This window comes from Gallus gallus, chromosome 12 (genome assembly GCF_016699485.2).
Source record: "Gallus gallus isolate bGalGal1 chromosome 12, bGalGal1.mat.broiler.GRCg7b, whole genome shotgun sequence".
Classification (NCBI taxonomy): Eukaryota; Metazoa; Chordata; class Aves; order Galliformes; family Phasianidae; genus Gallus; species Gallus gallus.
This window is the reverse complement of record NC_052543.1, coordinates 16,113,112-16,124,343: the sequence shown is the minus strand read 5'-3', so window position 1 is coordinate 16,124,343 and position 11,232 is coordinate 16,113,112. Positions and strand designations below refer to the sequence as shown.

The 11,232-nt window shown below is 45.0% G+C and overlaps 1 protein-coding gene across 48 annotated transcripts in view; it reads left to right on the top strand.

The window, feature by feature from the left end:
* Positions 1-11,232, top strand: part of FOXP1 (forkhead box P1) — a 343,452-nt gene that overhangs the window by 307,868 nt on the left and 24,352 nt on the right. For all 48 annotated transcript variants that reach the window (XM_040646262.2, XM_046899979.1, XM_015293120.4 and 45 more), the window contains one exon: positions 5,075-5,158. In XM_040646262.2, coding sequence (XP_040502196.1) covers positions 5,075-5,158 — 84 coding nt within the window. The remainder of the gene's footprint in view (positions 1-5,074; positions 5,159-11,232) is intronic.

Here is an 11,232-nt window from a genome sequence, read left to right as displayed (position 1 = left end):
CTGAAGGTAAATGGAGATTCTTCAGTTACAGTCAGCTCGAAAAGCCTGAATCCTTCCTTCCCTCCTGCAGTTACCGGGCACGTCTGTGCCTGGGACTACAGGAGGATGCCCGAGTCATGAACAGCACAGAGATGATGCCAGGTTTCCACCTCTTTGTAGGTCCTTGACAACATTTTTGAGGAGTTTATCAGTGCTGAACGCTGGTTGTCATAAGTGACTAATATGCACGGATTCACACCCATTTAGTGCTGAGGAATACATTCTAGCTTAGAGTCACTGCATGACGTCCCCAAGACAAGAACATCATTTCAAAGTGGTATGAGGGCTAAGCCAAAATTGTTTTTTGTTTGTGTTTGTTTTTGTTGTTTGGGGTTTTTTTAACAGTCTTACTAGCACAGTAGATAGGATGAACTGGAGGCTTAATGTAGCTTGGGATGCTGATAATGGTGAGACCAGCAATGTGTTAGCCAGGAACGATGGGTGGAGAAGGAGGTTTGTCCTGCTTCTGAAACACCCCTGAAACTCCCCACTTCTCCCTCTCTTCATCCTACATGTCAGTCCTTGGATCGTCTGCCTAAGTATGAACATGGGAGGAGACAGAAAATTTGTCCTCCAGGGCCTAGTTTATCTGGCTGGGGCCTGTGCTTCACAGAACTGTGATACAATGAAGATCTAGCTCCCTAGCAGGGTTTTCAGTGAGCTGGTTTGCAGCACCCAGTGTGATACAAAAGGGGCAGCTCTACCAGGACCATCAACCCAACGCTCCTGCAACAGAGTGGTACAAATCAGCCCTGTGGATACCCACTTGTGTTCTGTGAGCCAGGTAGGAGAGGGACCCCATAGCTCCAAGGAGGAGCAAATCCATTGCATTTGAGGGATACACTTCAGGTTTTAAGTGTGATGGACCCAAATGCAAGCTTTTTTTTTTTTTTTTTCCCCAATGTGATTATTTTATCCAGAGGAGTTCTGTCAGAGATAAGTTCCACAACTTCTAAAGAAAGTAATTTTTAAATGAGCTTTTTGAAAAAAAATAAAAAGTCAGATGTTACTTGATTGCAAATGGACTTTTGCAGAAGTATCATGAAGCTTTTCCATCGCAAACATATTTTAAATATCACAGACAAGGTAGAGATCTCCTCATATTTCACTTAGTTTAAACAATCTTGACATGATCGTTTGTTGCCATTATAAATAATGAGAACTAGGCTTCTGGGTAAAACACAAACACAGGAACGTATCCCTGTCCTTAGCAAGCTGCAATAGGGCATTTATTTTGTAGCACCACCTTTGAATGGAAAAACATTTCAGGACAGCAGCAAGGCTCTGACACACTTGAAAAAAGTATCTCCTAGTAGTTGAACGCAGAGACAGCTGACCATTTTCAGTGGAGTGAAAGCTCTACTCGGGCTTATTTTTTTGAAGCATCCATTCACACTCTTAAAAAATGGATCCTGAACCTTTCTTGTACACAGCCTTACTAGGCACCTAACAGGAGGGAACAGGCTACGTCTTGGTTGTCTCTTGCATTGCTCATGGCTGGCTTTCTTCTTTGTCTGTAGTGTTTTTCCAAAATCCTGCTGCTGGAGCGCTCTCTTCCCATTGTTCTGGCCGTGTTACTCCTGTTGAATGCCCTCGCTGGGTTTCCATTTTCATGTTCCTGCTTCTTGCCATTATTTTCTGTCTGCTTTTCCTCCTGTGCAATGGCTGCACTCTTCTGTGCCTTCTGTCTTGCTCCTTGGTCCACAGACTCCTGTACTTCCTCTCTTCCTGAGCCCCTTCTGTGCCTTCCCTCTCCTCCTTATCACATGTGCAGTTTGAGGATTTAACCTCTCCAGAGCAAGGCATATGTCTTGATACCCAAGTTTTCAGAACACTATATGCATGCTCTGGAAGAGTTTTCTATGGAGCCACTATTGGGAACGTAGACTGTAGTGGAGCCCCAGAGAACTGAGGGAACCTCAGAACGTAAGGCTTGACATGAGGAACTGGTTGGCCATCTGAAAACTGCCACCATTTAGAGCTTTCAGAAAGAACATCAAAAAAAGGAATGAGGCTTCAGATGGGACTGTACTGTTAGAGTCTTTCCTTATCCAGGATTGTGCAGAGCAGAACTCTCAGGTCACAGTAAACTCCACAGAAAACCAAGAATTTGCTGTTTCTAATCTGCTCCTCAGTGTTGAGCCTTCAGATCATAGAATTGTTTGGGTTGGAAGGGACCTTTAAGATTATCTAGTTCCAACCCCCCTGTTACAGGCAGGGGCACCTCCCACTAGACCAGGTTGCTCATAGCCCCATCCAGCCTGGCCTGATAAGGTCCTTGTCCCCAGGTACGGAGTTTTACCAGGCTGCCTCTGGACCTGTGAACATTTCAGGCTGCTCTAAGTCCTTGCCACAGGGAGCTTTTGTAGATCTGCAACCCGTGTTCTTCTAAAAAGCCCACCTTGTGGTTTCTCCTATGCCATTAGTCAGGATTGTCATTCAGGGGAGGGTTCTGCAGCCAGAGGTAGGGATCCCTTTCCAGCAGGGCACAGGAGAGCTGTTGTGGGTGCCAGCTGAGCCCATGGGTGAGGAGAACATGGCTCCTCTGCTCCCCCTGTCCTGCCCTATGCCACTGCCAGGGGAAGGGATTACCAGTCTGACTTCAACTGCACCTGGAGTGTATACGTTCAAATGCAGTTTTGTAGGCTGAGTACCAGCAGGAAAGCAAACAGTTCCCAACAGAAACTTAGAAATGCGCTGGAACAGACCAGCAATAATCACTTTATTTTTGTTGTGTAACTGCCCTTGCCCAATAACACTATCAGTAGATGAGGAGCATTTCCCTGCAGGTCCACTAAGAATCCCCATTTGTGGACGATCTGCACTGCAGTGAGTGCCACCAGTGAGAATGTGCTCCCACCAGTGCCCAGCCAGTCTTCTGAGGGACCTTGCTGAAGGAGGGGCTGCTGGTGACATTCTGGTTTTTTATCGCTGCTGCTTCCTGACATAGGGGAAAAACAGTTTAAAGAAATTCTTCAGATTTTTTTACTTCTCTTCAGTGCTTTGAAACTGAGAGACCTCTATTTTTCATAATTTAAACTCCTGCCTAACTGGGTGAGTGTTTGAATTCCTAGACTATGACAAAACACCAGCGTGCGTCTGCCTGAAATGTCGAGAGGATCTTTAATAACGTTCACCCACCAGAAACGGCACTAAAAGCGTGCTAAGATGATGACTGAGAACAATAAAAGCAAGAACCCCAGCTGCTCCGGGCCAAGCAGCGCTCCGTTTTGCCGAGGGGCCCGGAGGAAGCACGGTGCAGGGCGTGCTCCATGCTGCCCGCTGGCTTTGCTGGTGGCTTTCCTGGTGGCTTTCCCTGCTGCTGCTGCTCTGCTGCAAGCAGGAAGTTTTCAGGTGCCTCTGAGCTTTATTTGTTTTGGCTAAAGCTTTACTTCCTGCGGTAGCCTGCAGACCAAAATTTAATGCACAGATGACCCTGCCAAGCAGCCCCAGCGCCCGGGAACTGCTAAGAATGAGAGATTGCACAACAGAGCTGCGCTGAGAATGAAATATTTATTGTTTTTTATTTGTTTTGTGGAAAGCACGGCAGCTGAGGGGTGAGCCCCCTACTTCCTCTGAAGAAGTCCTCAGAGGACTGTGAAAGGGAGACGTTCCCACTGCATTGCTAAGAGCCCATCACTGCTCTTCTGTGGTGTCCAGAGCAGATCTGGAGGCAGACTGCAGGACATCTAGTATCACCTTTACCTTTTCTCTCTTGCTGTGGAGGTTTTTGACCAAGAAAAGAAAAGCAGCTTGCAAAGGCCAGTGATTTGGCTTTTGCACTTCCAGAGCACACGGTGGTGACACCATTTTTTCCTTTATTTAATTCCTGCCCTGGAAAGCTGTGTGCCAAGTTTTATCCCATTGTGACACCTTTTTGGCACAGGCAGAACCCCATTGCCCTGCAAAGAGCAAGACAACCTTGACTGGAAGGTTATGAATGGGGATTTATAACCAAGTCTTTTTTTATATACACTTAGCCCAGCTTTACTGCTACAAACAGATGACTGTGATAAGGTGGGCAAGTTGTTCAACATTTCATTGGAATGTGAGCACAGTTCTCCTCTTGGCACCAGGAACCTGATTGTCTAAAGCAAAACTACAGAAATTGTCATGTGTAAGAACCTGATCCAAGTCCTGCTGGAAACAGGAATCTTTATGTTGAGCATATAGGTTAATAACACACCTTTTTCATTAGTATTGTCTCCTAATATAATCCCATTACTTACTTATTTTTTTCCCCCTCTCTTTTTTTAAGAGCAGCCAGAAAACATCCTCTTTTCCTGTAGGAAAAAAAAAATCTGTTGTTTCCCAAACCAGTGAGATTTAGTACCTGGCCAGTGCATTGGTAATGCAGTTGGAAGCCGTCCTGGCCACAGCTGTACATTGCGATCTTGAGATCTCAATGGGAAAGTGCAGGGGAAGTGAGGGCCAGCCTGTGGGCATCCCCTTAACATTTAGGAGCCTGGCCACACTTCTGGACTGTGATGCGATGGATGTGGGTAGCATTTCCACCCAGCTGCCTTTTGGCATGCACCTTAGGGATGCCAGCAGTGGTGATTCCAACTGCTGCTCTTGTCCCAGCTGGGTTCCCCTGCCAGCCCCCAAGGGGTGTTCCAGCTCTTGAGGGGTCGCAGTGATGTGGGAGCCACAGCCCATCCATGTACTGCTCATCCCACGGTGCGAAAGGAGGACAAGGCACACAGGGTCACTGCACAGCATGCCTTCTGCCGCGCTTCCCGGGTTAATAAACATGATTCACTGGTGTCTTTTAGCTGTCAGGGCTAGAGTGAACCTCTCGGTGCCAGCAGGTCTAGCTTTTCTTGCTGAAGGGCTAATGCATTTTGCTTTGAGAAATACTGACACCCAGCACCAGCGTTAGCTTTGCCTCATGAACAGATCGTATACAATTTCCAAACTGCTCAGCAATAAAACTCTCCTGTCTTGCACGTTGGTGCCAACTGTTTAATTAGGAATAAGCAGAGGTTGGATTTTATTCCTACAAGTAATAGAGCATTTTTTTCTCCCCCTTCAGCTTGCAAAAGATAAAGAGCGCCTGCAAGCCATGATGACACACCTGCATGTGAAGTCAACTGAACCAAAAGCCACCCCTCAGCCTGTAAGTACTGAACTGTGCAGAAAGCAAAACCAAACCTCACACCAAACCTCTTTTTCCTGTTTCCCACCTGGGTGTCTGACGTGAAGCGTGGCTTTGCTGTGTGCCGCAGTGAGGAGATGCAAAGCAAGAAGCATTTGGTAGCTTTGCAGGGGGCACAGCCCAGGGACCCAGCTCTCTCCTTCCTCTGGGGAGGGTGATGGGAGCTGGACCCCAAAGAGGGGCCTTTTGGTGGTCTGTGGGTTGCTTTACATTGGTGCCACTTGCACGAAACCTTAGGAAGTGTTAGGAAGGAGATGTGATTAAATTATATGTAGTGTATTTATTTGACTTTCTCCCTGTCAGACAGGAATTTACAGTAGAACAGAATCTTGTTGCACGTTTCGATGATAATCGCTGTTGCCTGGTATCGGGTTTTATACCGTTTAAACAGAGAAGGGAAACCTTCTCCACTGCAGATTGCTCTTCAGAAAAGGAGCCATGGGGGTGGCCAGTGGGGTAGGAGGGAGTCGGTTAGCCACTCCATAAATTCCTTGCTAGGCAGCGAGTGGCTTTCCAAGCCAAGCCATCTCCTGGGCCCCCAGTACAGGGCAAGCCCTCCATCTTCTTCCCTGACCAAAGCTACTCCTCATGTGTTGTTTTCTCTCACCTCTTAATGCTGAAAATGCTCCTCAGAGCTTCAGATGATTATTCAAAATGGAGAGAGTGCTTTGCTTCTTGATTTTAAGATTTGTAAGATTTAAAGGTACACTGGCTTTATTTGATTTTGCTTTGAGTCATTGTGTGAAAATTAATTGAGCGTTGACAATCTATAGTTAGTACTAGCAATTTTAATCAATATGCAATGATGCAGCATAATGACAAAGTATTGGTTTATCTGTTTTGACTGATTTTTTTTCTATAAATAAAGCAAACATACACCCATATATGTGTGATTTATGGTGATAGAAATAAAAAAGAGTCAGACTATTAACCCAGCAAATATGGTAGCCTGCCAAGATGCAGTTGGTAGACAAAATTAATGTCTGAAACAGAACACATTACAGAGATAGAGAACATAAAATCATTAAACACTTCGCGCACCCATTTTTACTAGAAACGGATTTCTCACTTTCCATGTAGTTGGGAATAAATGGCTGCAGAAGTGCATAGGAAGGCTAAAGGATAGAAAATTACAGGCTGTTCAGGAACGCTGGAGCAGATGTCAAAGTCAGTGGGAAGTTTCTGGGGCACTCTTGGGTAGAGTTGAGCGGTAGGTACGAGCCCTTCCATTTCAGCCGATGAGATTCCTAAAGCTGCTTGATCTGGTGGATACCAGCTCTCCAGAGTGGAAACTGCGTGCAGCGTCTATAAAAATAGCATTCTTCTAGTTCCTCATATCCATCTCAGCCTGAATGCAAATGCTTCAGCGCATTGTTGGCAAAGTGCGTAGACCCAACAGAATGGGAGGAGGCTTGGTTTCTATAGCTCTTACTGGATTAAAAATTAAAACAGCGGAATAATCTGGGAGTCTCAAAGCACTCTGCCTTGAGGCCTTTCGTAACAGCAGTGCCCCTCAGGAGGAAGGATTAAAAACTAAAGGGAGGAAATCACAAGAAGGCGAGCGGTGTTTGGCAAAGCAGCCGGTGATCAATGCTGCGCCGCGGAGGGCAGCAGCTTTGGCGGGCGTTGTAGGCTATGGAGGTACCAGGCGGTGTCGCCGTGAAGATTAGTGTTAACAGCTAATAAACAGGGAAAGAGAGGAAAAGGGAAAAAAAAAAAAAAAAGGAACGCAGGGGGAAAAGGGCTGTCTTGATTAGTATTAAAAATGTTTTACATTCTCGAAAATTATAGCTTTGTTGGGGACCTCCTACTAAATTTATTTTTAACTGCTCTATTGAAAATTCTGTACCACTAGTCAACATTATCTCTCAGTTGCTCAGCACAGTGTTTCTTTATTAAAAGAAATAGGCATGAATATTTTTGACTGAAAAATTAATAGCTTTTGAATTCATACACAGCAGGTTTTCTTTTGCAAAGAAGTCCAATATCGCTGCACAGCACTTCTATAACCATTTATTTAGAGTCCAAGTCAAACCTTTGACAGCTAGAGCAGTGTTACAAGCCAACATAAAGAACTCCAAGATGTAAACCAACAATAGGCAGTCTGTGTGAGGTTTGCCATTGTCAAATACATAGATTGTTTGGATTAGTTTATGTAAATGTACTGTTGTATTACCCTTTGGAAAAAAAAAGATCACATTTGTGTATGAAAAGTGGTTTCGTTCACAGGCAGCATTATAAATTCCTTATCCTTTAACTTACATGTTAGAAGTAAAAATTGGTGCCTGACAGGCCTATATTGTGTGGCACTCTGTTGTTGGATTGAAACTGCCTTCTTTTCATTTATTGAAATATAGAAAAATTTATTATAGATACCATCTGATAAATCAGAAATTATTAAAATATGTATAGGTGAAGCATTTGAAAATTAATTATAAAATGTAGGAGTATAGTGTTTTGCATAAATTGTGCTTTCGTTATGAAAAAATACACAGGCACCGCATAGACTCTGCTAGACCCCAGTCCTTTTAACTCAGTGGGATAGGACTTTGGTAAAAAGATCTGATGACCATTATTGCAGTGCAAAGTATTCTTTACATCCAGTAATTAATTTTTTTGCCAACATAACTAATGCAAGGTGTATGTTAGAATTAATATATTACGGTGCATCAGCAGTTATAAAGGAAAGAGTGGCTGCAAATCCAAACGTAGCGATGAATTGGGATTTAAAATTACACCCTTTTCATGACTGAGAGAACGTTTTTATTCTGCTTAAAGGATCTTAATGCTTGTTTTTAAACAGCGTTGTTGCTGTGAGGCGGAACTGGTGCCTGAGCTGCTTACTTCACTGGTGCCTTCACCACGTGCCTTGTGTAACCCATGCTGGCCATTGGCCTCCTCTTGGGCTTCACACAGTGCTGAGCGGTGGTGGCTGGACCCCAGGCAGCTTCTTGGTGCTGCGGCACCGATGGCAGCTCAGCCAGGTGTGGGGAAGCTGGTCCTGTCCATCGATCACATCCCCACCTTCAGGTGGCTTTAGCTCCTTGCAGTTATTTCCACTCCTCCAGTGGAAGGGCCAGTGCCCCACACTGTTCTGCCGAGGCAGCTGCTCACTGAAGCTCTTCAGTCTTATTAAAGCCAACGAGACTTAACAAGTTCTCGTGTAATTTAGTAGTGATGGCCTGAGCTGTTGGCACATAGGTCTGTATGTGGGGTTGCTGCAGTTAGGGCAGCTCTTCTGCTTTTGGGGAGCTCCTTTCTGGGCAGCCAGGAGAGTGGCACTGGGGAAGGGCTGAGCATTGGCACAGGTTGTGCTGGCTGCTTTGCTAATGGCCAGCTTTGTAATTACAGTGTCCAGAGTTGCAGCAGCTTCAAAGAAAATGGAAGTATCTCAGCTTAGCACTTGGAACATGCCGGGTTGTTCCTCTTACTGCTGCATGTCTTGTTTTGGTGAGAATAAAGGACTGAGCAAAGTGAGAACGAAGCTGAGAAGGAATATGCTGTGACATACCTTTGTATGGTACTTTTTTTTCAAGGAGGGACAAAACAGAGAAGGCAGAACAGTGATTGCTCAAGAGCTGTTGCTCTGGTTTTGCTGTTAAGATGGTTTCCCTACGTTCTGTTTTCGTTGGTGCAAGTGGGCAGCGTGGTAGGTTAAGATGGAAATGTGATTTTATTTTGGAGGATTAGCTAACACTGAAGTGCATAGGAGGGAAAGGAAAAGGAAAAAATCACGAACCAACAAATCATTCTGCATGCTGGGTGCTATATCCATCTTCTAAAAACTGATAGAAAACTTGAGGAGGAACTTTTGGCACCTCAGATGAAATGCGCTGTTAGATATCCCTTATTTAATGTATTTTTTTGCCCTAACCATAGCAATTACGATTGTTTTGAAATACTGTTTTTAGCAACTGTAATAACAAAGCATTTAAAAAATGGTCTTTTAACTCTTGAGGTAATGACTGAGCATTTTAGCTGCTGTAGCCATACTTCATAGTTTGAAAAAACAACGATACGCAGCAATAAAGAGAGATTCTCAAGCACAACAAAAGCTGTTTTTATATACTGGTTTTCATTAAGTCTCACTCCTCAGCTTCGGTTTCCTCAGTGCTGCTGCCAATAACAACACCTGCTAAGTGATTGCTGCCTGCCAGGCTCCCATCCAGCGCTGCTGTGTCCGAGCTGGAGCAGGAGAGGAGGATGCAGCACTGAGCAAAGCTCTGGGCCCAGCTTGCCATCCCACCCCCCATGTCAAGACAAGCAGTCTCTGCTCTTGAGTGTGCAGTGTCCAGCAGCTCAGTCCTGATAAACCCTCAACTCTAATCGTGACCAAAACAGCAGCACCAATGGCAGGGGAATCCCTGCCCTGCAGCAGTGGGTATGGCCTCTCCGTGACATTTATGAATGTGTATTTCTTATTTTTTTTTCTTCTAAAAGTGTTTCATATCAGGGTTTTTTACTGCAGTCACTATTGTCATGGAAGATATTTACACAAAAAGGAATCAGGCTGAGCCCTAATGGGAGAGCCACTTACTGGGAATCTATTTTACAGGGTGAGAGAGAGGGCTACCTCTCTGTCTTGTTTATATCTAAGGAAAAAACTATGACTCAGTCTTCACCTTTAATAGGAAGACGTGACCATTTCTTGAAAGGGAAGGTTAATACTAAAATCCTTAGCAGGATACTGGATGCTGAAACAATTAAAGCATTTATGGTTCTTGAGTTACAGCAGCACGAGGCACTGTTGTTAAAAACTGAAACTGAACAAAGCACCCAGCACCCTTCGCCGACTGAATGTTAGGACTTCAAACTGTTATGGGGTTTGGTGGCTTCTTGTTGTTTTTTTCTTGTTTTCTTTTGTGGCTGGAGGAAATCCTCCCTCCCCCATCCCCAGCGCAAACGTTGCAGAGCCGGTTAACCCTTGTGTGGCGGGGCTGTGCCTCGCTGCCCAGGGCTGACTTTGTGCCTTGTGTGTGATCCCTTCGGCCAGAAACGATGCAGTATGTGGGACGCGGGCAGTGTGCAAAGTACCAGCGTGAGTAACTTTTCTAATCATAGAAACTTGCTTTTAAGTAGAAAATGTGAACAGCATCAGGAAAAAAAAACCCTCCCAGCCCAGTCCCTTCCTGATCTTTGCCCCAAATTATCATCTGCTGCGCGTTTCTGATTGCCGGCAGTATTAAGATTTAATAGTTTACAATTCAGATGAATATTTCAAGATGGCAACAAAACCAACACCATTCATAATTTGTTGTTCTGCTCCAATTCACCCCCGAAGCTCTCTGCCTTGACACTGCAGATCCCACGAAGACAGCGGCCCTCACCTCCCCATACCCACCCCACGCTTTGGTACCATCTCCGAAGGGGTTGGTCCCCTTCCCAGGAGAGGCACCAGGTATGGGGCAGGAAGAGGGAGAACTTTGCAGGCAGGCACCAAGGTCGTCTTTCATTAACTTGCTGGTTCAGGCTCAGCACCGGCCGGCGGAGGTGAAGCACAGCACACTCACCGCGTTCCAGCTTTTTGTTCTTTCTTTCCTCACAGACTGCAGTCATGTTTAATTTGGAAACTGGGCTCCTTTGGCAAATTAGCAATTAGAACAATTTTGTGGGAATATGTATATGTGTCATTAGTTTTCCTGCAAATTAATAGCGAGAGCAGAGGTCAGGCAGAAATTTTCCACTTGACTGCAGCTCCTCTGTTGAGATTTGGCACTTTGTTTTGGAACGGCCACAGCTGCTCAAAGCCACAGTCTTCCTTTAGGAACTGTCTTTTAATTAGTTTACCTCATAGCCATTATTACAAATATTACTGCCTCCCCTCCTTGAAATAAAATTACTGTTTCTACAAAATATTCCAGTGACATCTTGCACCACTGCACATTGATGGTGGGGTCACTCGAATGCAGCGTTTAATCATTAGATCACCTCCATAAGCATCTCCTAATTAGAGTCCTTACAATACAATTTTATCTGGTAATTAGCTGAGATTGGCTGCTTCCTCTGTAGCTTATTAGTGGCGGCCCAGCAGTGGG